The sequence below is a fragment of the Triturus cristatus genome, chromosome 5_1 (genome assembly GCF_964204655.1).
Source record: "Triturus cristatus chromosome 5_1, aTriCri1.1, whole genome shotgun sequence".
NCBI lineage: Eukaryota > Metazoa > Chordata > Amphibia > Caudata > Salamandridae > Triturus > Triturus cristatus.
In genome coordinates this window covers 1,018,623,703-1,018,650,921 of record NC_140587.1, presented here as the reverse complement: position 1 = coordinate 1,018,650,921, position 27,219 = coordinate 1,018,623,703, and the positions used below count along the sequence as shown (strand labels likewise).

The 27,219-nt window shown below is 47.6% G+C and overlaps 1 protein-coding gene across 2 annotated transcripts in view; it reads left to right on the top strand.

The window, feature by feature from the left end:
• TRIO (trio Rho guanine nucleotide exchange factor) overlaps window positions 1-27,219 on the top strand; it is a 4,621,980-nt gene that overhangs the window by 4,189,943 nt on the left and 404,818 nt on the right. For both annotated transcript variants that reach the window (XM_085606120.1, XM_085606121.1), the window contains exon 51: window positions 23,920-23,947. In XM_085606120.1, the coding sequence (XP_085462246.1) occupies window positions 23,920-23,947 (28 nt within the window). The remainder of the gene's footprint in view (window positions 1-23,919; window positions 23,948-27,219) is intronic.

Genomic DNA, 27,219 nt, shown 5'->3' with positions numbered 1-27,219 from the left:
AGGTCTTCTACTCCAGTTCCTCGGACTCCACCTGCTGTTGAGTCGGCACCGCATCCGATTCGATCGACGCCGAGATTTGAAGCTGAAGCACCTCCATCGATGCCGTTGACCTCGTCACTGTCGCCGCGGTTGGGGCCGCCGATTCTGATACAGGTGCAGGAGGAAGGAGAGATTATTGAGTCTGTGGGCGAGTTTGAAGGCTTACAGGAGGCCAGTGGATGTTGTGATAAGGAGGGCAGCTGAGTTGCTTGATCTGCAGCTTCCTTCAGCAGAGGTAAAATCTAATATCCTGTTCTTAATACACCTTCTGCAGCTTCTGAACCTCTTCTACCCTTTAATGAGGCTTTAACGGAGCCTATTTTGGAAGTCTGGCAGAAGCTCTTGTCTGCTCCTGCAGTTTCCCGGTCCATTTCAAGAAGGTACAGGCCTGCTCCTGGGGATCCAGCTTTTCTGTCTTATCCGTCACCGGAAAGCTTGGTGGTCCAGGCTTCTTGTTTGAAGCAATCTTCTGGTTCATTCCCAACCATACCCGGTGATAGGGATTCTAAAAAAATGGAGCAAGTGGCATAGAAGATATTTTATTCTGCGAGTATGGCTCTAAAGTCCACTAATGCTACCTGTCTCCTTGGGAGGTATTTCCATGCTCTGATGGACTCAGTCAAGCAGCTAGCTCCAAAGTTACCTGAAGAGGATCGGAATCATTTCTTGGAGGCCCTTTCTGATTCTCAAGTTGCGGCCCGTCAGGTGATCCAATTGGGTCTGGACACTGCTGACTCTGTGACTCGTGTGATGGGGTCTTCTGTGGCAACAAGAAGACAAGCTTGGCTCAGGTCGTCCGGATTTTCTCCTGATGTTCAAGCGACTCTGCTGGATTTGCCCTTTGATGGGTCGAGACTGTTTGGTACTAAAGGTGACTCTGCTTTGCAACGCTTTAAGGATAGCAGAGCGACTGCTAGATCTCTGGGTCTTCAGACGCAGTCTAGGGGATACGGCTACAAGCGGTATCGTGGTTTTGGAAGAGCTGCTTCCTTTCGTGGCTGCCAACAGATTCAACAAAGCCAGCAGCAGCAGAATCCTTTGTACAAATCGTACAGAGGGAAAAATAAAGGACGTCTTAGAGGAGTCGCTCGGTAGCAATCCTCCTCCTCCTCCACTTCTCCTCCCGCCACCGTTGGTGCCTCAGGGAAGCAGTTCTAGATCCCCCATCTTAGAATATTTTGGTCCGGTAGGGGGTCAGGTGTCCCACTTTCTACAAGATTGGAAATAGATTATTTCAGACCGTTGGGTTTTGAATCTTGTAGAGAATGGGTACACCCTCCCTTTTTTAGAGTTTCCTCCTCCGTACCCTCCTCGCCAGGGTTGGTGTTCAGAGGACGACTTACTGCTTTTGCAGCAGGAGGTTCTTACCTTGTTACAAAAAGGTGCGATAGAGGTGGTTCCGGAGCAGGAAAGGGGTCAGGGGTGCTACTCCCGGTATTTCCTGATCCCCAAAAAGGACAGTCGATTGAGGCCGATCATGGACCTCAGGATTTTGAATCTTTACCTCAGGCAGGAAAAGTTCAAAATGATGACCCTGGCTCAGGATCTTCTTGCACTGCAACAGGAAGACTGGATGGTGTCCATTGAACTCCAGGATGTGTATTTTCATCTTCCCATCCTGAAGTCGCATCGGAAGTATCTCCGGTTCATGGTGGGATCGCAACACTACCAGTTTGCGGTCCTCCCGTTTGGTCTGACTTTTGCCCCTCGAGTCTTTACAAAGGTGATGGCGGTCGTTGCAGGTCATCTCAGAAGATATGGGGTACCTGTTTTCCCAGAGCAGAGTCTCCGGAGTTGGTTTCGCGCCACTTGCAGGTGACAATGCAACTGTTGTTCAAATTGGGTTTCTCGATAAATGTACCCAAATGTCACCTGGTGCCTTCTCAGCACAGCCCCTTCATAGGGGCAATACTGGACACTTCTGTGTGTCGAGCATACCCGCGTCCGCAGAGGATTCTCGACATACAGGAAATTATTCCTTTATTTCACGATGGAGCGGTTGTTCCAGTCCTGAAGGTTCTACGTCTGCTCGGTCTGTTCGCTTCCTGCATACTGTTGGTCAGTAATGCATGCTGGCACATGAGGGCACTCCAGTGGTGCCACCGCAGGCAGTCGTATCAGTACAACGGAGATCTCGGGGAGAAGGTCAGAATCTCCAGAGACGCTGCAGTGGAGCTGACTTGGTGGAGTGTGCAGGGCAACCTGTCTCGAGGAAAGCCCTTTCAGCCTCCTCCGCCGGTGACCACTGTGATCACGGATGCCTCCACTCTGGGTTGTGGTGCTCATCTGGAGGTCAAAAGTCTTTGGTCTCCAGAGTGAAGGTTGCTTCACATCAACCTTCTGGAAGCGGGCGATATGTTTGGCTCTAAAGGCTTTCCTTCCTTCCCTTAGCGGTCAGTCAGTTCAGGTCCTGACGGACAACAATACCACGATGAGGTACGTCAATAAACAGGGAGGTGTAGGGTTGTATCGTCTCTGCTGAGAGGCTCTGCGACTCTGGTCCTGGGCTCAGGGCCATCGGATTTGTGTGTTTGCAAATCATCTAGCCGGTGTGCTGAATGTTCGTGCGGACAGTCTCAGTCGGCATTACTCGGCCGATCACGAGTGGCGGCTTCATCCGGAGGTGGTCATCACATCTTCCAGGTGTGGGGGGTCTCCTCGGTTGCACTGTTACTGAAATAAAGGTACAACCAACATAATCATCAAGCTTAGCCATGCTCAAGTTCAAAAATCAAAACATTTTATCAAAACATTATATCCAGCGTTCAACAAAGAATTTTCTGTACAATCTTCGCACATCAAAATAAAATTGATAACATAGTACAGGTAAGTTGTGAATTTGAACAAATACAAGGGAGTTGCGTTATACATCCAAAGACTTTCGTTGTGCCCAATGCATTTCGGGCTGTAATAGGCCCTTCCTCAGGGGCTTGAACTCTGCAATATGAAAAATATGCAAACACTATAATACATGCGGATATAAAAACATCATTATTTCTAAGGCAACAAACGTGAAGAAATGACCAGAGTTCATGAAAGTTTGCACATCATAAGACATTATTGAAAAGCGATCAATCAAAAGAAAAGAAATGAAATAAACGAAACATAGAGCCACCACCTTTGTGAAACAATGAGCACAAAATACTCACTAATCTCGAACTTGGGAACCTTCAGATCTGTAAAACAACATATGATATGCTATATCCAATCACACCTTGTGAAAAACGATATGAAAAAAACCTCGTGAAAAAACATCAGAAACATACCTCTAAGAACGCGAGCAGAAATTCGTATAGCCCAAATGTAGACCGGAATTAACCCTGTCAACATAACTACAACTTTCCATCAAAATACGAACTTCTGCGCACAATATCTAAAGTTTACATATCACACGCAGACCAAGTTTTACCTGTAAACCACCAACGGTCAGTGGAAAATACTGCAGAAACGCTGCAACAACATCATGAACGAATAGAAATTATGCGACACTGTGCTCAACTCTGAAGTTTAAATGCTACCGGAAGAAACCAACAAGGAAACCGAAGACGGACTGAGAACAGACCGTCCGGAACGGCCGCCATATTGGAACGGTCAACGCAATGGAGCCAGTCCATGCTCCAATATGAAATAAATAAAACAATGTGCCATACAGTGGAAAAAACAAGAGTCAATATCACAAACTATAAACAATGGAAACCAACCGCGTCATAATCTCAGAATTTCAACCTCCTCATCGCAATCCAACTCATGAAAAAAACTCAGAAAGAGTGCTCAAAATCAAAATAAATAAAAATAAATGAAAAAAAGAACACAGAATACCAAGTGAACATGTAAGTACGAGTGCAACCATGAACAGATAGACAATGGTCATGCATGAACATTAAAATCAGTACCAAAGGATCTATAAGTAACATGAATAGTCAATTTTATCATTCATCCCTTTATCGACTAAGGTGTCTAAGCGCCTGATCCAAAATGTTTCTCTTTGTAAAAGCGACCTGGTGAGGTCCATGTCTGAGTGTTGAGAAACTCTCTCTAAGACGTCAAATCTTAATTGGGCTATGCTATGCCGTTCTTCCATCCAATGTGTAGCTAGACTACTATTCTTATTTTGTCGTCTAATAGCACTTTTGTGTTCGGTTATACAAATTTTTCTTTTTCTTTCAGTTTTACCTACATAGAGCTTCCCGCAGGGACATTTAATGTAATAAATCAATTTACTAGAATTACAATCAGAATTGTGAAATAACTTGATGATTTCTCCAGTGGTGGGATGGTACAAAAGATTGCCCATAATAACATTGTTGCAATGTACACAATTAGAACATTTATTCATCCCTTTAAAATTGGAGATAGAAGATTTTTTTAGGAGAATTGATGATTTCTTTCAGATTTTTAGATCTAGTAAAAGCAAAAAGAGGTGGCTCTTTAAAAATACCATTGAAGTCCGATTCGTTCTGTAACATTTCCCACCTTTTGACAATAATTTGCCTTATTTTAGATGAACTTGTAGAAAATTTAGAAACGAAAACCTGTCTCGATATTTTCTTCTTGGGTGTGGATTGTAACAAACAATCACGGGTATATTTGGACGTGCGTGTTCTTGCCAGCTCAATCACTTCAATGGAATTTCCTCTGTTTAGATACATTTGCTGTTGAAAATCTAAATGCTTTTCCAAACTACTTTGTTCAGAACAAATCCTTTTGAGCCGCAAAAACTGGGAAAGAGGTAAATTCTGCTTCAAATTTCTAGGATGAAAACTCCTAAAATGAAGGGCACTGTTAACAACAGTAGTCTTACGATTTACTTCAGTTTGAATTGTACCTTCATGGATGGTTAGGGACACATCTAAAAATGAAATGGTTTTATCACTGATCGTATGTGTGAACTGGATGTGATCATCGTAGGTGTTAAGTTGTTCTATCTTGTATTCCAAAGCCTTCTGGGTGTTGGTCCAAAGAATAAAAATATTGTCAATATACCTGCAATACAGCAAAACATTATCTGTCCATCCATTATCATTGTAAATATGATCGTTTTCAAATTTGCCCATAAAGGTATTCGCATAAGCAGGAGCTCCAGCAAAACCCATCGAAGTGCCTTGTTGTTGTAGATAAAAAGAGTCATTCCAGAAAAAATAACTGTGGTTAAAACAAAAGTGTAATATCTCAAGGATAAACACTTTGTCAGCTCTCATCGAAGATTGGCATAGTAAAGCCCATTCCACCGCTTCCATGCCAGCAACATGTGGAATGGAGGTGTATAAAGACTTCACGTCAATGGTACATAGTAACATCTTATCGTGATGAACAACAGACTTCAATTTAGACAAAAAATCCTTAGTATCTTTTACATACGATGTCCAATCTTGGACAAACGGTTGCAAAAAATAATCGATGTAATGGCCAAGAGGCTCAAAGATGGTGCCACATCCAGTTACGATGGGCCGCATGGGAGGATTGTGAAGATTTTTATGAATTTTAGGAAGCATATACAGTAGAGGCGCACTCTCTCCCCGCAGGTTTCCACCTCGGGTGATGTAGAGTCGGTGCCGGTCCGACTCCGAGTGGTCGACACCTTTTCGGAGGTCGCCGACACCGTCTCGACTCCGGCAGCCGAGGCCTTTTCGAAGGTCACCTGCGGGACTCCGGCAGCTGAGGCCTTTTCGAAGGTCGCCGGCTCAACTCCGGCAGCCGAGGCCTTTTCGGAGGTCGCCGGCGCCGGGTCGACTCCGGCAGCTAAGGCCTTTTCGGAGGTCGCCAATGCCAACCCGACTACGGCATTCGAGGTCTTTTCAGAGGTCATCGACTCCGGGAGTCGAGGCCTTTTTGGAGGTCGACGATTCCGGCTTGACGTCACCTCGACACCGTTCAATGCCGGTACCATCTCAGGCTTTATTGGTGGAAGATGTACTCCTGGTGGATTCCCCACCCCCTGAGTCATTTCAGCGCTCTTCGGAGCGCACGCAGGTGGGGCATTGGCCTACTCCTTTTGCTGAGTTTCTCTTGAGCGGCCGTATTAGCTTGCGTTCGGCCCCTACTGATAACTTGCTGTCCCCACCTTGTGGGGCCACGGAGGCTAGTGGGACGTTACTCAGAGCTGTTTGCAGGGCTGCAGCCATTTTGCACATGCGGCTGCCCTCTGTCTCTAGGCCTTCAGAGCCTTTGCAGGAACTTCTCCATCAGGGCGCGGGGAACATAGAGCCATTGTTACTGTTCGCGGAGTCATTATCTGACATCCTTCTTGGGACGTTGGCTAGACCCTCTTCGGAGGACCCTGTGGATTGTGTTGTAGCACATCGCCATTGGCCACTGACCCCGCCTGTTTGACCCTCCATCCTGGAGCTGGAGGACTTGTGCTTCAGGCAGCCCTCTATCGCTCCTGTTCCGTTGCACCCTCCCACTGGGGAGTCTCGGTGGTTGGAGTCATGGTGCTGTGATGTGTTTGCATCCGCCACTTCGGCACTCCGGCCTCTGAACACTTTGTGTGTGTTTGCTCGGGCTACGTTTGCCCTTTGGGACGCTGTCGAGCAGCTCCTTCCCTCCTTGCTGGACAATTTGCGTGCCGATCTGGTTCGCATCATCAGTGATGGGCATGATATGGCGCACTTTTCAATTCGGTCTGCCATGGACACCACGGACTCGGTGAGTCGTGCTATAGCCAGGTCGGTTGTCTTGCGCCACCACACGTGGTTGCGCAATGGCGTTTTCCCACAGCATGTTCAGGAGCAGCTTAGGGATCTCCCATTTGATGAAATCACTCTTTTTGACGCCCATGCTGACTCGGCGGTCCGACGACTCCTGTCTGATTGTCTTCCCATGTTTTAATCCTCCTGTGTTGCCCTTTGTGGGTTACTGAGGTTCTCAGTTGCGTCTGCGTCAGTTGCCTCTGCCTACGAGCGTGTCTCAAGAGGGACCCTTATTTTGTAGGGTGGTGCCTTACCCTATGTGGGGTATTTGTTGGCAATTATATTGCTACTCTTCCTTGCCTAGGAACTTTTCCCGCTAGTGGACTCTTCCTACTATTGTAGGATATCACTTCTGGTGAGATCCATGGGCTTCGTTTCTCTCCAGGCGTGGCGTGTTGCTTGTCTATGGTGAGTCCGTGACACATCCCCGCCTCCATTGGGACGTACGTTCCCTGAGGTTTGCTTCAGGGTTTTGTCACACCTGTTCATTCCGGGCATGTTCTTATGCCTCGCTGTACTCATCTTGCTTGTCTATGGGTGGACATGCGCCCCTGGGGGGCAGGTTCCTCTGGTCGGTTCCGGAACAGTATCTTCTGTATTCTGTGAATACTTGCATATTATGGTCTAGGTCTTTCTAGTGCCTAGGAACTTCCTTGGCAAGGTTTCCGGTTCTTGGGTCAGGTTCCTTCGTTCCTGTCCTCTGCATATTTCTTAATTCTCAAGCAGTAACTCTTCTCCACGTTCTCCTACTTGGTGAATGCGGTTGGTCTATGGAGTGAGCTTTTGGGAGACAGGCTTCTGTTCAAGGTTTCTTCAATTCCTGTTTAAGTGGCAGAATTCATGTCTCTTAATGTATATATCATACGTTATGCACACCACAAGGGTGCTCGCATTCTAGGTTATTTTTGCCCCAGTATTGGGCCTTCTTGCTCACTCTCTCCTTTCGGGATACAGTCCCCTATGTGTTCCTGGCCCTGCCAGTTATCCACTCGCAGCGGCACCTTTTGGTACATTTGGCTGTATGCCTACCTCCTGAGCTTGCTCCACTGTAACTCTTCTGTTGTCACATGTCTTACGGGGGTACACATTGTTATGTGTTTTATATTACGCACACGAGCCTTCTCTTGCGGCTCCTGTCCTTCTCCGGTCAGTCTTCGGACTGTCCCCTGGTTTCATTTTTTGGCACCCCATGTTGTGTATGTTCAGGCGGTATGCTCTGCCGTTCGCATGTTGCTGGGTCCTTTTGGGTCTTTGTTCCTCATGGATCAGAAGAACCAGTGCTGGGCTCCTTCTTTCACCAGAGTTGCTGCATTTTCTATTGCATTGGCACTCACCTTTCTAATTCCACATTCCTTCGTCTGTGTCTGGACGAGAGAGGTCTCACACCATCCCTCACCAACTTGTGGTGCTTTTGCCGTCCCTTGTCCATGTTCATTACGGAGTTTCCTGGGTCTAATGTCAGCTGCCCTGGCATTGCGGTTCCCACCGTGTTTCGTCAGCCATTGACGAATTTGTTCTCCTGGAACTTGGTGGTTGTTTCGCAGACCCTCCTATAGGGTATGGCTTTGGTATCTATTCTAAGGTAAGGAATCTGCGGCTCGTTGTCTCTATCAGATGAAAGAGTTACTTACCTTCGGTAACAATATATCTGGTAGAGATATAGTCTAGCCGCAGATTCCTTAACGCCCGCACATCCTCCCCACTCTGCGAAGACCTTTTCATATGGTGTCTTTCCGCCTAGCCCCCTCTTACGGGCGGCCTTGGTCTTTCAGAGGTATGCTCTTGCTCCTCACTCCGGGGTAGGGTATGTTGCTCTGCCTGGGGCCCTTCGGACTCCCCTGTTTGGTTGGTAGCGTGTTATCGTACCTTCCTTTGTAGGTGGGGGTCTTGTTCGGATTTCGAGCCCTTTGGCTCTCCACTCCATCAATGTTTTTTAGCTGGTTAAAGTCTCTGCTTTCCACCGCCTACTCATGTTGCTTCACCGGTGTTCAAAATACGCTGGGTTGTTCTGCTTTTAATTCCCTCCCACCGCCCATGCCTGTGATTCTTTCAATGGCACTCGGTTATATTGGCATTCTCTTGGTGTTCCAGTCCTTCAATCACCGTAAGGTCTGGGTATTGAACTTTCAAGTGGTTGTGCACTTCTAATCACTTGTCAGGCAGCATGTTCCTTCCATATTGTGATTCTTTTCACCTCCCTCCTATGGTGACAAGCTCTGTCTGCCTTGTCAGCCCTCCCAAACTGGGGCACAGCTTGGCGCTTTGTTCGGCCATTGCTTACAGCGCAGGCTCTGTGAGCTCACTCGGATCCTTTCTAGTACTGGGGGCTTTCTCAAATCATTTTGTACCTCATTATACATAATTTTACTCTTTTTTAACACACACTGTTCCTATGCTATCGTAGTTTTTTGTCATGGCTCCGCGTTTGTTGTCCCTGTCTGTCTTGGGCCTGGTCCCATTCCTTACTCAGGATGGGGGGGGGGGGGGGGGGGGGTTTACTGGGTTTACTACGTGGGCCATGCGTTTAAGCATGTTCTTTGCCTCCGGGGCACAGGGATGGGAGGCTGTCTATGTTATGTGCTGGCAGGGTGCCTGCGCAGGTTTCTGCTTGTTCTTCTTCTTTCTTCTTCCCTGCCTTTGGGGTCTGCGGTCTTGGCACTACTCTGGTGATGTTGTTAGTCACCGTTTCTTTCCTATTTTTCTGCTCTTCGCACACTGCTCCCATGCTTCCACAGTTTTTTATCTGGTGGTTCCGCGTTGTGGTGCGGAAAAGTTCTCCGAAGAAAACTGGCGTAGGCGCGCCGGGGCGGGTCTTATGTGACCTCGCTGATGTCACGTATGTGGACGACGCCTGGGCGGAGTCGTGTGATGTCGTCCCCCTGCCCCCGGTGCGCAGGGATGCCGTGGCAAAAAGGTTTCCGGATCCAGTCTCACGCCTGGGGATAATTCTACGTGAAAGAATCTGCGGCTAGAATCGGCTCTACCAGATACATTGTTATCGAAGGTTAGTGACTCGTACATTAGTTATAGATTCCTTACCTTAGAGTTACCCCCAGGCAAGAAACTGGATCTGGAAAGAAAATTCTCAGCAGTACCCCTGCGTGTCTGTAGGTGGCTTCAGTCGACTCTGCGTCTGTCGTCATCGGCGTGACCGCCGGGATGACGTGGTGGTATCCAATTAGACTCCGCCCCTGCGCGCTGACGCCTGTTCTTTCTTTTTTCACGCCAGCCAGCACAGGGCTGGAGAGGGAACTTGACCCTTAATAATTTTTTGACTAAACTTTTTTCGACTTTTGTCGATGTCTTTTTTGAGTCACTCGACTCCTTGTAGCACGAGGAATATCCCATCATCAGACAGGCTTCAAGCCTTGTGACTCCTGTCATAAATTGATGTTCGTCACGGATCCGCACCTCGTGTGCATCTGGTGCCTGGAGCATGACCATGACCCGAAGTCGTGCTCCGACAAGTCAACGCGGTGCACAGGGGTTCGGTTCCTGTGGTTCTGAGGAGGGATACTGGCTTCAAACTCAATGAGGGGACGGTGCAGGCCTTAAGGGACCACCACCTGTGTTGCTGAGCCCTTCGGAGTCCGCAGGAGCCCAGGATCAGCAGGTCGGTCAGCTTAGTTGTGGTGCCTGCAGATGGAGGGAAGTGACTCCACTGAAAGGGAGATTCTTTCAGGTGTTTTGGATGTCCACAGGCCTGGGGAGGATCCTGTATGGAGCACAGACGTTGCAGCAGACGAGCAGGGTGACAAGACCAGGAGCAGCAGGAGTCTTCCCAGTTGCAGTCTCTGTGCCCAGAGCAAAGTCCAGCGAATTTAATGTGCTCAGACGGTTGAAGAAGAAGTGGTGTCTTTATATGAATCTTGCCCCATGACGAATCTAGTGTCCTACTGGGGATGCTATGGCAGGGCTAACTATTCTATAGTAAGGAATCTACAGCTAAGAAGATGAACAAGTTACTTACCTTCAGTAACGATATATCTGGTTGAGACATATTTTAGTTGTAGATTCATTACCGCCCCACCCATCCTCCCCGCTCTGTGAACTGATGTCTAGGAATAGGAACTCCCCTAAAGGGCCCTAGTTTTGACACACCAGTGGTCAGTGTCTTTCATGGCTCTGCGTTTCTGGCATGGAAAGTCGTGTTAAGAACTGATGTCAGCCCACATGGCAGCATCTAAGTTGATCCCGCAACGTCATCCCGGTGCCCACAATGCCGACAACTGACGCTGAGTTGACTAACGCCACCTAACATCACACATGGGTACTGCTGAAGATAAATCTGTGAATTCAGACTGGCACCTGGAGGAGATTCTAAGGTAAGGAATCTAAAACTAACATATGTCTCTACCAGATAAAAAAGAGAGGAGAAGAAACAGGAACGGAGGAAGGCCTGATAAAGCCACAAGCCAACATCTCATCCAAATATTCCCTTAAGTGTAAGGTCTCAGGTTCAGATAAAGCATAGATCTGGCTGCAAGGAAGTCTACCCCCGGTACCAAGTCACTTCTACAGTCAAAAACTGCGGTATGGTGGTAATTTGGTGGCTTTGTTTTTATGAAATACATCAGCAAATGGTAAGTAAACATCTAGTATTTTAGGGGTTTCAACTGTAACACAAGAAGCACAAACGAGAGGAGAAGACCACTTTACTGCTTCCTTATAATGCTGTAGGCAGTGTGTAGAATCTAACATGACATTACGTCGTACCCAGTCAATCTTCGGGTTGTGCACCTGTAACCATTGTACCCTTAATACAACACCAAGTTCAGGGGTGTTGATAAGATCATCAGAGATCTTCTCGGAATGACTGTTATCACAAATCATTGTTAGAGGTTCGGTGTACATTGTGATCAATCCCGAAGATAACTCTGAACCATCCACAGCCCTAACTGATTAAGGTTTCTTCTTTCTTAAGCAGAGTATATTTAAGGGTTTGGCCAAATTAATATCGAGGAAGTCACCAGTTGCTCCTGAATCTAACAAAACAGGAAGTAGCTTCCGATTGGTGTTGGAAATAACCATTGTGACAGTGATGGTGAAGTGTCGTGGGACGGGTGCTAGGGAAACAGTGAAAATGAAAGGGGACAGTGGAAACGAAAGGGGGACCATTGTTTGTCCACTGCCTTCCCTTCATCTACTGGTGACTTGATCCCATTCGTCATGGCATAGTCTTCCTAAGAAAGGAGGCAACCGTACTCATGGATGTGGTTTTGGGTTTACAGGGACATTCACAAGCATAATGACCCCTTTACCACAATACAGGCATAAATGTAGGGCACGCCGCTTATCTTTTTTCTTCTTAGAAAGCAGTCCCCTAATTTCTCCTATCTACATAGGTTCTGTCGTGTTTGGTATCTTGTGTTCATCTTTCTTTTCCCATTTGAACACCTAAACCTGGGGGATGTCAGACTTACCTTTTTCTCCCTTTCGTTCATTTAGTCTGTGGTCCAACTTGACCACTAGAGCACTGAAATCTGTAGAGTCCTCCAGGGGGGTCGACTATTTGAAGCAAAATATATTTTAATTAGTATCTCAGTTCCCGGTAAAATAAGAAGGTTCTCTTTTCTGGCAGCCAGCATGTTTCCACAACTAAATCGTTGAAGTTAGTTATATATGTCAGCAGATCATATTTCCCCTTTCGGAGATTCATGAGTTCAGTGTCACTGGCCTGTATGAAGGTATGTTTAGCGAACAACCACCTCATTTGTTCTTTAAAGGCAGGAAATCTATGCAGAAGAGAGTAATCGTTTTGTACTAGGGGTATGGACCACTTAGTGGGCGTACCCACCAGATAAAAAGTAACAAACGCTACCTTTGCAGCGTCATCCGGGAATGCATTGGGCCACCACATAAACTGTAAATGACAACGATTCATCAAGCTGCTATATTTGCTGCTTTCTCTTTTAGATCTCTCTGGGGCTGCTAAATGCACCGACACTGTGATTACCACCTGTTGCTGATGGCCCAACATATTGGAAGATAACATGGTGTGTTTTGGGGAATACTCCAGAAGGATGCCCCCTTTGTGTTTTGTAGTTCTCCTTTAAGTGTCTGATTCTCTTGTCTTAGATCCTGTACTTAAGCCTGTAAAGCAGTTAATGCTATGGCTAGTTCATGCATGGTAGGGGCAGTAGCCTTGTCAATAGGAAAGACCATATTCTCAGTGTTTTCTGTCTGATCCATCTCCATTTGGGAGGTATATTTTTATCATGGGTTTGGCTTTGTCTGCGGTCCCACTCATCTGAAAACCAGGACCCCCAGAAACGGAGATAGTCTGATGTCTCACCTCCACGCTAGCCCTGCATTCCTGATGTGTAGCAGGATGTGCGGTTAGCCCTAAGGGGGAAAGGGGGAAAAAGGGAGAAGGAGTTGGATTCAATCGAAGCCTTGCTCACTCTATGAGGGATAATCTCTTTCTAGGTGATCACCCTCTCTTTAATTGGAAGTTCAGGGCACCCGTCTCTATAACAGACAAGAAAAGACAGGTAAGTATAGGGGAGATAATAGACACCCCTTGTAGGAAAGTAGGATCTGCTTTCATGATCACCCCAACTTTTTGCTGGTGTCATTCTGTATGTCTGACTGGAGCCCTGCTAATCAAGACCCCAGTCACCATGCTCTCTCCCTAAATTAAACTTGGTAAGTACTTTAGGTGCCTTCCTAATTGGCTACTGGTTTACCCTTCTAAGTCTCTAGTATATGGTATCCAGAGCATAAGTACACCAGGGGTCTCCCATTAGCTGCAGTATGTATTATGCCACCCATGAGAGCTCACTCAACCTGTGACTACAGGCCTGTCATTGCAGCCTGTGTGAGCTGGTGCTAGCATCACTCACAACCGATATAAGTTTCCTTAAACCTGAGGTCACTGCACTTAAAACCTATAAGTCACCCCTAAGGTAGGCATGTCAATCCTAAAGGCAGGGTGCTTGGTTATAAGTGTGAGGGTACCCTGCATGAGCAGGACACCCCCTACAAACCTAGGAGTCGATTCTCCTGGCTTTGTAAGTGCGGTCAGCCATTTGAGCCATATAGTGGACTTCAAGGCAATTACAAAATGTCGAACTATATATTGGCTGCACCAAAACCGGTCATGTTTGGTATTAAACATGTTGGAATCCTACCCCAACACCGATTCCAGTGTTGGCTGTAGGAACCAATGTCCTCAGGGGCTCTCCTAGGGAGTCCTCCTGTATTCCCAGTACCAGCCTTTCAGGGTCTAACAGCAAGCTAGTGCTGCTGCCGACCACAGACCCAATTCTGCCCTTCTGCTGCTGAGCCATGCTTGAGCAGGGGTAGGTAGGTTTCCTGTCACAGGGAGATGTAACCACCTCCCATACAGGACTTAGTGTATTGGGCTGAGGTGGGTGCTTACCAGCACCACCAGACTGCTTTAAAGGGCAATTGATACTCCTGGCATCCCATGGACTCAGAAAGGCTCAGCATCATAGGTGGTGGATCTGCATTTCCCTCGATGCCTGCACTGTCTTCTCAGCAAGTTTGAAGTCACTTTCCCTCGTCAGAACCGCTGGAACAGAACCCCCTGTGCACTGTATCGACTTGACGTTGCTAAGGCTTGTTGACTCTGTTCTCCAGAGATCTTCGGGTTACAAGAAGCTTGAGCCTCCAGCATCTCTTGCTACCAAGATCTTCATCCTCACTGCCTTCACTGTACCATGGGCCTGCATTCTTGGTGAGGTGTTTGAGGTCCTCTTGCAACTCCTGTGCCTTCGGCCTGTGTATCCTCTTGAGGGTCTTCTTTGGCTCCAGTGGGCTACCCTGCTTGCTCCGGGCCTGCTCTGACTCTCCTGCACTTGGGGAGTCCCTTCGACCTTGCTGGTCCCGATACTACAGCTTCTTCGCTCTCCTCGTCTGTTGCTGCTGCCAGGGCTTGTTGGTGCTCCTGCCGAACACCGACCCCTTTGCTCTCGTTAGCTCGTGAACGGCTACTGGTCTTCCACAGTGGCGCCTGGGCATCACAGTTTCGGCGACAAGGGCACCGTCAACTCTCCTGCATCCTCCATCATCGGTGGTCATTGGTATTCTGTGTCTCCTGGTCACTCCTGAGTGGCATTGACACTGTCCCCTGTGCTTGCCAGTACTCCTCGTCAAGAATCCACCCTTGGATTCCACCAGACTCTTTCACCTTCTTCGCCAGTAGCATCTTCACTGAAGTCCTCCATTGTGGTCTACGGCGGTTTCCAATGTCACTTCGCACCCATGCACCGGCTTCCCCGGTGTAGGTATCCTGATTCATGGGGTATCCACGGGTGGGATGACTCTCCAATCTTCCATCTTACACTTGGTTTCTTTAAGGTCTTCTGAAGGGTCCTTCTTATTGAAAACTGCAACCACGACTTCCCCATTGACTTGAATTGAGCACGCAGTCTTGATTCTACTCTGCACGCGGCCACCATGGGGTTCCTGAGTACTAAACGTGGGTGGTTCCTTGGGTCTCCGGCTCTTCTAAGTCTTCAAGGTCCAGTCTCGACTTTGGTCGTGGTCCGCTTTCCACTTTTAGTATATGGTTTGGTCTCTCCCTGCAGACCACTGTGTATTTGTGCTACTTATCTGTTCTGTTGATGAAGTATTGTCATTATATCTCCGGATAGAAGATTTTGCAATGTGCTAATGAGCGTTTATAATAAATACATATTTTTATAACTACACTGTGTGGTTCTTTTTCACTTAACCTACACTGTAAAATTAGTAGTGGTAAAACAAAATGCTTTACACTCCTTCTGGACTAAGCCTGAAGGCTGCTCCCCACAGCTACAACTTAGAGAGCTTTCTATGTTTGTCTAAGACCACTAAAATCACCATAAGGGTTGTCTTGATTAGTGCAGGGTGCACCATATTCTAAGCCAGCCTTCCGCACCCCTCATGCACCATTTCATTCCAGTCCATACATGCACTTACCAGTTTTGACCATAGGAATAAAAACCAATCCCCTTAATCCACCATACAAGGATGTAATTCCTGTTATCATCATAGGATTATAGCAAAAGCAATTTGTGTCTCAAGAGAGTATCCCACAATTCCAAGAACAAGGATATATCACACAAGTCTTAAAATGACAAGGGCAAAACTTGAGGCAAGTTCTGATGAGGGGGAGAAAACAAACTAAGGACAAAGCCTGAAAACTCCTGTCAGGCAATATGGATCCAAAATAACATCAAAAAAGGGAACGACAGGCTAAAAAAAACCAAGCCTAGATACCTAAGGGACGGAACACTGATAGGTGGTATGCTGCCAAGAATAAAACATCCAGGCAGTAGGAGAAGAGAGCGTACACCTCTGTGAGGCAGAACAGAAATGTTTCACAACGAAGAGTGAGCAGCCTTGCTGGGCTGGGTAGGATGCGAAAAAACTCCAGAGTCTCGAAGTAGGGAATCCGAGAAATGCATTGCAAGACGCCTAGCAAGGAAACGGGAAGTTCAGGTTCTTGGGCCATTTCACAGGGATCTTTCTTTCTCTAGGAGAACGAAATGCCAAGCACTGTGGCAATGGGGGACGTGCTAGGTATAGGCCACGCCCCCAAGCCACATGATTCATGACCAGCACACTATGCAGAGATCTCACGAATAGTAAAGAATATGAGCTAAGGGAGGTCAGAAACCAAGCTAGTCTCTGCTATGTCCTGGAATAACAACTCTGACAAGGTACAAGAACACACCATTCCATGAAGACACAATAGTACACACTATGGGCAGGGGAGGGAGAGAACTTATGGGTTTTTAACCTTATACAAAGTGCCACCAGGGGAACAAACCTCACAGGTATATTGGGTGGTGACACATGGTCATCGGTCCTGTGATCAGACTACCCCTTTGTGATCTTCTGTCACAGTAGCTGGGGAGGGTTCTCCACCCGAACCTGTCAACGTTCCGCCTTCTTGCGTGACGTGGACCGAACCCAGAGGTTCTATTTTGTCACCTGCGCACTTTGAGGATGTACTTGGCTTGACAGAGGAATGGGAGGGGCATGGGGACAATCCAGGAAGTCTCTGAGGAGAATTTGGTCTGGTATTAGAAACTTGGGGAGGCCAGTGGACTGGATACTTCTCCAGATACTGGCATGCTCTCTCTGTCAACAGTGGCTACTGAGGAGGGGACATCCTATGCCATGGTGGTTAAGAGAGCAGCCAACGTCCTTGGACTGGGGTGCTGACTAAGGTGCTTCAACCTCGGGCTTCCACTTCATAACCCTTGTTGCCAGTGAAGCACTTAAGGATGTCCTTCTGGGAACATGGTCCAAACCAGGCACAGGGGCTCCTGTGAATAGAATGATATCACGCCGCCATCGCCCAGCACCAGGCGACGCTAAGTTTCTCAGCCAACATCCCACCCCAGAGAGTCTGGTGGTGCAGGCCTCTACGTCCCAAGGTGCATTCCCTTCTGCCCCTCCGGACAGGGAATCCAAGGGGTTGGATGCATTTGGGAAGAAGTCGTTTTCTGCCTCCAGCCTGGCATTGCGGTCGGTGAATACTGCGTGCTTATTGGGCCGTTTCTGCCATTCCCTTTGGGAAACGGTTGCGCAAGTTCTGCCTGCCACATGTCCCGGAGGAGGCCCGGGCTCTCCCAAGCCGTCAAGGATGGGAGGGATGCAGCAATATTCAGCATATGGTGTGGCCCAGATAACAATAGATTCCCTGCGTAGGTTGATTTCAACGACGGTGGCCTTGAGGTGCCACACCTGGCTTCGTACAACTGGCTTCTCGGGCGATGTCCAAGCCAATTTGATGGACATGCCCTTTGATGGACCCTGCCTTTTTGAGGAAAAGGCAGACTCTGCCCGGTCAGGTTCAAGGACACTCGAGCTACGGCCAGTTCCTTGGGCCTCTCCTCCAACCCCCTTGGCCAGTCTTCCTTTCGCCTCTTTCTTGGCAACGAAAAGGGTTTCTAGCCATGCCAACCCTATCCTAGCCACCGACCCACACAGACTGCCCAAGCCGTGCGAGGACGTGGACATTGTGCATTCCGAGCTCGAAATGGAGGCCAGAAGTCATCGGCCACACTGCCCCCAGCAGCCGTAGCCTCCAAGCACTCCTAGGCTGAGTCTGCAGGACCACACTATTCCAGTTGGTGGGAGAATTTTTCATCATCTTCCCCACTGGAGATCCATAACATTGGACATGTGGGTCTTGCAGATCGTCCAGGAGGGCTATTCTCTGCTTTTGCTTTCCTTTCCTCCTCTCGTTCCACCAAATTAGGAACGTCTGACGGAGTATCATTTAAAGTTACTTTAAGAAGAGGTTACAGATCTCTTGACCAAGGGAGCTATAGAAAGGGTCCCGGTTTCAGATGTAGGCAGTGGCTGTTATTCCCGCTACTTTCTGATTCCGAAGAAGAACAAGGGACTACGGCCCATTTTAGATCTTTAGACCGTCAATCTCTTCCTCAATAAAGGAGAAATTAAAAATGCCTACTCTGGCTCAGGTTTTGTCTGTCCTAGACCAGGAAGACTGGATGGTAGCGTTGGACCTGCAGGACACGTATTTCCACATTCCCATCCTGCTGGGCCACAGGCGTTATCTGCAGTGCAAGGTAGGCCACGAGCCCTTTCAGTTTACCATACGCCCCTTCGGCCTTACCAGTACCCCTCGTGTGTTCACCAAGGTGATGGCGGTGGTCAAAGCTCATCTGCGCAGGTTAGGGGTGTCAGTCTTCCCTTACCTTGACGAGTGGCTGTTAAAGGCATCCTCGCCCCAGGCAGTTGTCTCCCACCTTCAGACTACGGCGAACCTTCTGCATTCGCTGGGGCTCTCTATAAACATGCCTAAGTCACACCTGACTCCTTCTCAGAAGCTCCCTTTCATCTGAGCTGTTGTGCACACAGTGCTATCTTCCCGAGCAGCGAGTTCAGGATATTCAGGCAATGATGCTGATATTTCAGCCTCTATCCTGGATTTCGGTGAGATGGACTCTGAGGCTGTTGGGCCTCATGGCTTCCTGCATCCTGTTAGTGAGACACACCAGATGGTGTATACAGGCTCTGCAGGGGGACTTGAAGTTCCGATGAACACAGCATCGGGGAAATCTCATCGACGTGTTCAGATCTCGAAAGGAATTGCAAAAGATCTGCATGGGTGGTTAACCAACCAAAGGCAGACCTCTCTCCCTTCCCCAACCAGATCTCACAGTTGTAACAGATGCGTCACTCCTGGGATGGGCCGGCCATTTGGGAGAGGTGATGATCAGGGGACACTGGTCTCCGGCGAGTCAGGGCTCCACATAAATCTCTTGGAGCCCTTAGCGATTCGGTTGACATTGAAAGCATTTCTTCCCTCTGTTAAGGGGAAGTTAGTGCAGGTGTTCACAGCCAACACCACTACCATATGGTACTGCAATAAACAGGGCGGGTGGGGTCGTGGACCCTTTGTCGAGAGGCCTTCATCTCTGGACATGGCTGGAACAGCAGGGCATAACCCTGTTGGTTCAACACCTGGCAGGTTCTCTGAGCGACAGGGCGGACAAATTCAGCAGTCAATGCCTAGCGGATCACGAGTGGCATTTCCACTCGAAGGTGGCGCAAGGTCTCTTTCAGCAGTGGGGCGAACCATGGTTAGATTTGTTCGCCTCCGAAGAGAACGTGCAGTGTCAGCAGTACTGCGTGCTGGAGTTTAGAAGGCGGCTATTGCTCGGCGACGCTTTACGTCGCGAGAGGAGCTCAGTCCTGTTGTACGCCTTTCCACCCATACCACTCCTGCCCTGCATTCTGAAGAAGATCAGGAATGACTGGGCCCAAGTCATTCTTGTGGCTCCGGACTGGGGAAGGAGAGTCTGGTATCCAGAGCTTTTGAGAATGAGTATCGATACTCCGATCAGGCTGCCCCTTCGGGAGGATCTACTGACACACCAGCAGGGGAGGGTTTTTCACCCGAACCTGTCAACTCTGCTCCTCCATGCGTGGCGATTGAGCAGCGACAGTTGATAGCTTTGACCTTCCTCCCGAAGTCTCTAGCAGCCCTACTCTAAGACTGTATACGTATGCCGTTGGCAGAGATTTCTAAAAGAGCTGACTCACTTATTTCCACCCAGGCTCTTTATTATGCCGCAGTTGGACTTTAATGAGGTCCTTACCTATCCTATGTGTGCTCTCTTTGAACCTTTGCACAATTTTCCCCTCTGCCTGTTGACCATCAAAACAGCCTTCTTAGTGGCGATTACATCTGCCTGGAGGGTGAGTGAGTTGCAGGGGTTATCTTGCTCGCCTCCTTACCTTATGTCCTTTCGCACAAGGTGGTGCTTCTCACCAGAGCTTTCTTTTTGCCAAAAGTCATGACCTCATTCCATCTGGGTCAATCCATCACTTTGCCCACCTACTTTGGTCTTCTGCATCCTTCTAAGGAAGAGGAGCGTCTCCACCGTCTGGACCCAAAGGGAGCATTGTTGTTCTACTTTGACCGCACAAAAGAGTTGAGGGTGGATAGCCAACTCTTTGTGGAGTACGTGGGAGCAAAGAAGGGAAGGACAGTGCAGAAAAGGACCATCATTTTCTGGGTCGTTCTCTGCATCAAAATATGTTATGCCTTTGCTAAATAGCAGCCCCCTGAGGGATTAAGAGCCCATTCCACCAGGGGAAAGGCTGCGACTACGGCCTTGGCTCTGGTGTCACAGTCCAAGACATCTGTCAGGTAGCGACGTGGTCTTCTTTGCACACGTTCGTGAAACATTACTGACTTGATGGGCAAGTACGCAGGGACGGGCATTTTGCCCGTTCTGTCCTGCAAGACTTCTTAGTTTAGGATGCGAGTCCGCAACCCACCATTGGGATGGTATGGCTTGGGTATCTAATTCAATGGAAAGGAATCTGCAGCTAGAAGTCTCTATCAGATGAACAAGTTTCTTACCCTCAGTATCGTATTATCTGGTAGAGAGACTATCTAGCTGCAGATTCCTTACAGCCCCACCCTTTCCTCCCCGCTTTGTGGACTGATATTGTAGGACTAGGGTTGTTTCCCCTTTTCAGGGCCCTAGTTTTGCACCCAACTACGTCAGTTACTTCATGGCTCTGCACTTCTGGCGTGGAAAAAACAAAAAGTTCTGACGCCTGTGTGGCGCATATATAGGTACCCCAACGTCATAGCCGACTCTGACGACGTCACATGGAGCCACCTGATGTCGCGCACAAGGGTTATTGCTCAGCAAAAGTTTCCATATCCAGCCTGACGCCTGGGAAATTCAAAGGTAAGGAATCTGCAGCTAGAAAAAATATTTAATAATAAATGGTTAAGTGAGTTGCATGAAACCTCAACCATTAGTGCATAACTTTATCTTTTGACCGACTCTAATTGAAGGGCAATATGCATCAAGGTAATTTATAGAAAACAACTCATGTCGAACCGGTCATTAAGGCCAACAGGGACCATCGTACCTAATGTTTTAATCCAAAAAAGTTCTCTTTGGAGTAAAATTCGATTAGTGTCCATGCCTGGTCGAGTGCGCACTTGTTCAATAATTTGGAATCTCAGTTGAGAGATGGTATGTTTAGCCTCATGCCAATGAGTAGCTATACTCGATGTGGTGCTTGCTGTTCTGATTTTACTTTTGTGCTCAGAAGAAGGGACGCCCCAGTCCCAAAATGCATCGGGCTGGTCTCCAACCACGTTGTGTATTTTTGTTACATGTGATGTTCATGATGTAATTATATATATTTTGATTTATGAAATTGTGCAATGTTCAATGTGACAATCACTAAGAAACAACTTTTTGTTATAACTATGATGTACAACCAAATATAAGAAATTATGAATTTACGTACTAATAATTGGTTTTAAATTCTGGTTTTAGTATAACCTGTGTTTGATTGAAATGTTAAATAATTGAAAGGGTTCCATAGAAACCCAGTGCACAGTGCCTACTACCACGTCGGTTAGTATTCCCTCATTTTGATACTGTGACACTCTCATAGACAAGCGGGTGTCGCACTGCTGCTCCGTTTTTTCAAAATATACCTTCAGGCTTACTCATCACAATAGGTGTGCGCTTTCCCCATTTCTAAAAAGGAAGGGTGGCCATGTCAAAAAGGCCACTTTCTACAGCAACAATTTACAGCGTTTGACCTTCTGCCCAATATCTGCAGTGATATTCTGGCAGCCAGGCATTTCTCCACCAAAACGGTAAATGCCTGCCATTGGGATACGTTTGTGGCATGGTTTGACCCTCCTACTGCTCCCCTCTCTCAGGTTCTTATGTTTATTATTTCCCTTGCCCAGCAGGGCTCTGCTCTGGGCACTGTAAAGGTCTACCTTTCTGCTATATCAGCTTTTCTGCAGTTGCCTGACCACCTTTCACACTAATCCCCTGTTGTATTTATGTTCTTTAAAGGTTTGCGACATACGTTTCCTCCGTCTCCCTTCATCATGCCTCAGTGGGACCTTAATCTGGTCCTGAATATCCTGATTTGCACTCCCTTTGAGACCTTGCACAACTGTCCTCTCAGTCTCCTTACCATCAAGATGGCCTTCGTGGTGGCAATTGCATCTGCCGGGAGGGTTAGTGAGCTTCAGGCTTTATCATCCAAGTGTCCCTACTTAAACATCTACTCAACCATGCTGGTTCTACGAACTAGAGCTTCATTTCTACCGAAAGTCATCACTCCCTTTCATGTAGGCCAGTCCATCACACTGCCTACTTTGTACTCTCCTCCACATCCCTCTAAAGATGAGGAGAGACTTCTCAGACTGGACCTAAAATGAGTGTTGTCGTTCTACCTTGACCACACAAGAGAGTTCTGGATGGACGGCCAACTCTTCATGAAGTATGTTTGACTCCACCAGATCCAAGGCTGCGACCACTGCATTGGCATGCCGAGTACCGGTCCTGGATATCTGCCAGGCAGCAACATGGACTTCTCTGTACACATTCACAAAACACTACTGCCTGGACATTCCGGTCCATCTGGTTGGGCGCTTTACCTTTTTGGTATCAAAATGATTTCACAGACCCACCTTCGGGGAGGTATTGCTTGACTAGCTATTCTAAGGTAAGGAATCTGCGGCTAGAAGTCCCTATCAGATGAACAAGTTACTTACTTTCAGTAACGCCTTAGCTGGTAGAGATTTCTATCTAGCTGCAGATCCCTTGCCATCCCACCCATCCTTCCCGCTCTGAGAATGTATTTCTAGGGGCAGGGCTGTTCCCTTTCCGGGCCCTCATTTTCCACACCAGTGGTCGAAGTTCTTCGTGGATCCACGTGTGGAAAGTCGCAAAAAGAAACTGACGTCAGCACGGTGGCGCCTATATTGGCAACTTCTGCGTCAGTTCCAGCGCGGCGGCCGCCAAACGGAGGCAATCGATGCCACCTACCAGTGTGCAGCAGTACTGCCCATGAACAATTTCCGAATCTAGTCTGATGCCTGGGGATAATTCTCTGCTAAGGAATATGCAGCTAGATAGAGTCTCTACCGCATAAGGCGTTACCGAAGGTAACTAATTTGTTCCTCTTGCTTCTTGCACCAGAATCCTGCCTGCCTCTGCGGGGAAGAGAGTCCCAGATTTCTTTGGCTATGGGTCTGCCTTGAGTAACTCCTTAATATTCGAAGATCACCATGTCTTTTTTCTTCTACTTAGAGAGCGGAAGGTCACTGAGCAGCCACTTTAAATTAGTGTACCTTTCTAAATGATTGTTTAAGAATGTGCAGTCATTTTAAATTGGCTGAGCACATGAACTGTTTTCACCGCATAACTCCATCTGCAAAGTTAGCATACGTTAAGTCTACAATAGTATAAATACTTAGCCAACCCTGTGTTGGAAACCCAGAACTTTAAAGCCTTTGCAAATGCACAGATTATAGGGATAGGGATGACAAGTTCAAAGCTATTAAATTTGTAGATTCTTGTTGCTAAAGCGTTTGGAATGCATGATGTCAGTCATAGATGTGAATTTCTTATGTGAACAGACATACCGGGTTGACTTGTAGATTGTTTTTAATTTTAATCATATGTGAACGAATCAGAAATGTACTAGTATCCACCTTTTAGTGCTTGTAACCTTTGAAGATTGTAGACTGCTATCTTCCGGTGCATGCTGTAAAAAGTTCACTTATTTCAGTCAAATATTGCATTTTTATAATGATAAATCATGACTTCAATCATTCTGTTATATGCATGTTCTGTCATGATGGTTAAAACTGCTTGCACAATGGAAACTTATTTTATTTATTGCTTCTTTTTTATAGCTCCTAAATCCTTATTATATTTATGATGGTAAGTAATCCTTTCCCTTGTTACTTAGTAAAACAATCAACATTTAATCTACTTTATCTACATATAATTTAAAAAATCTTGGTTTTATATTCCGTTTATTCATGACGCTGTAGATTTTCTATTCTATTGACTTGCTTGTGTTTCAAGAATGCATTACCATCATACCTACCTCTCTTCTTTTATTCACAAAAAGCTTCATTGTGTTTTCATGATCTGTTCTTTTTAGTGCCTTTACCTTCTGTTTGAACTTTTCAAATGATTTTGATTTCCACACATATGCACTTGGTTTACCTTCCCTGAGCTCCATGTCTTCTTGTGTGATGCAAATTTATTCTCTTAATTTAGTTTATAGAGGAACTCCAATGGTCCTGCTCTGAGCATGTTGAGTGCTTAACGGCCAGGGACTGGTTTACCTTCTCACTGGGGAGTTAATTTGGTTTTCTAAGAGGAAAGACAGAAAATATTGCAGAATTTTAGGGAATAACAACATTGCGGAAGCTTGGGGATTATTCAGGAAGAAGAGGAAGGGAATTGAGGTGCTCTGGGAATAGTACTGTCTGTGAGTTACACTTATGGCTGTACTTGTGCTTTTGGAAGCGGTATTGTAGACCAAGGTAACAGGCCTTTTTACATGTGTCTGTGTGGACAGACTCCAGCTCCAAGTGGATTACAATTCCCTCTAAGAGTCTTCAGAATCACCATAACTGGGGTCTTTTTCCTTCATTATGTTAATGACCTGTATGAGAGATGTATGTAGGTGCATGGTTTTACCCTCTGACCTCATGTATGTTCTCACAAGATGGTGTTCTCTTGCGTAGGTTGTCTAGGTACACCTCAGACATTCCAGCTTGCACATTGACTTTTCTTGTTACCCCCCTGAAATCTGTGGTACCTGATAGTTGAGGTGTGATCACACACCATTGTCTCTTATGTTGCTGCAATCTTTGTTTGCAATGTGTGCATATGCAGGGCTGAGTCAGTGCACATCACACCTTCAATATGACCACTTAGAACTGTGCCAACTCAGGTCTTTGGGCTCAAAAGTCTACAAAATATGGCCCGCACCAAGGATATATCTTGCTTCTTCAGGATTGGGAGATCCCAAGGATGCCTAATATTTCCAGACCATCAAGCCTCTCTGCTTCCAGTTGAGCAACTATTAGGGTAGAACATAGTGGTCCCTGGGATAAGTACTGGTTGCGTTCTTAGACCTCTGGAACCCAAGTAAGCCTGCACTGCACCGGGTTTTAGAGTGCTGTACAGAAAAAAGCTAGGAGAACTTCAGGCAAAATTAACCAGTAGTTGACTGATGGCATAATCAAACATATTGTTTTTCAGTATATTGTTGGTCAGCCATAATAGAAAATACCATACACAGAAAATAGGTAACAAATAATATATACAAGTATGCTGTGGAACATAATACAGTCTCTGAAAGAGACTGTACTTATAGATTCCTTACCTTTAGAATTACCACCAGGCGTCAGACGGGATCCAGAGATTTTTCTTTAGCAGTACCGCTGCACGTCGGTAGGTGGCGTCACTCGACTTTGCGTCTGTCGTTGGCCTCATGGTCGCCTTAATGACTTCACGGTGTCTACTTAGACGCCGTCCCTACGTGCTGACGTCAGTTCTTTCTTTTTCCGCGCCATCCTTGCGCAGATCCGGAGAGAGCTACCCCTTTACTCATTTTTTGACTGAGTTTGTTTCTCGACTTAAAAAAAAGATTTTAATCGTTCAACTCCTGGTGTATGAGGGATGTCCCATCGATGGACTGGGTTCAAGCTGTGCGAGGCCTGCAACCGCCTGATGTCGGTTACGGCCCCCACCTCGTCAGCCTCTGGTGCCTGGAGCGTGACCACGAGCCAAAGTCGTGCTCCGACTGCTGGGCCATGAATCCGAAGTCTATGCGGGAGCGGTCCAGAAAGCTCATGTAGGCCCAGCAGTTAGTTCTGCGTCGTTCGAGTTCCCGGTCAAGAGGAAGGCCTCAGAATCTGTTGCAGAGACACCCCCATCATTTATCTTCCAAGTCTTCTAGGTCGTCGGGTAAGCCGAAGCACAAGAAGGCGACGAAGAAACAGCATTGCTCTTCGCCTTCTCCCCGTCTGTCGGCTGACGCGAGGCAGGACCCGAAGCTCCATCTTCGGAGCCTGCTCCTGAGATGGCTCTGTGCTTTCCTTCTTTTCCTGGTGCCGGAGCATCCCCTGCCCAGCTTCAAGCTTTCTACGAAGTGCTTCACAACATTTTTGGGCAGCCCGACTCCGACGGTGTGCCTTCAGGCCCTGCAGACTTGGTTGAGGGCCCTGGGACTTCGATGCCAGCGACTCCGGCACCAGAGGGCCCTCGAGGATCCAGGCCTAGATCCGGATTGACACCGGTCGACCTCACAATACCTTCCACTGCGCCGATCCCGGTGATGACGCTCCCGACACCGCTCGCGCCCCCGACCGGCGCCGTCTCCAGCCTCACCCCTGACTTGGACACAGTGCTGAACCGACACCGGCGCCGCGGGGCACTTTTGGGCTGCTTTTCATCCCTGGTGTTCCTTTTAGGCCTGACTGGCAACCAGAGGAGGGTGAGGAGGACTGGGAGGTGTCTGTGGGTTCTTTAGCTGATCAACTTGATGAGCCGGACTGGCAAGAGGACCTGGGTGACGCCTCTGGTCTGGATACCTCCCCAGACCTTGGCATGCTTTCTCCCCCTACCGTGGCAACAGAGGAGGGAGCAACATATACAGTGGTGTTGCGTAGGGTGGCTAAGGCCTTGGGCCTGGAGCTTCCTACTGTGGCAGTCAGGACTAACCTTCTGACGGAGGTGCTTCAACCGACGGCGGCTTCTTCTGAACCCCTTCTGCCTTTCAATGAAGCCTTCACAGACGTCTTTCTGGGCACTTGGCCCAAGCCCAGCACAGCGGCTCCTGTTGACCGGATGATTTCCTGACGCCACCGTCTGGCCCCGGGCAACCCACTTTTCCTCTCCCAACACCCGACCCCTGAGAGCTTGGTGGTCCAAGCCTCGTCCTCTAAGGGCGCATTCCCTACTGCTCAACCAGATAGGGAGTCCAAGAAGCTGGACCATCTTGAGAATAAGATGTTTTCTTCCGCTAGATTAGGGATGCGGTCTATGAATACCACATGCCTCTTGGGCCGTTATACCCATACAGTGTGGGATACTGTTTATTTATTTATTTTATTATGAAGGTTTTATATAGCGCGAACAAGACCCTTGTGGGTATCTGAGCGCTTTACAGGGTACGCATAGGGAAGAAAACT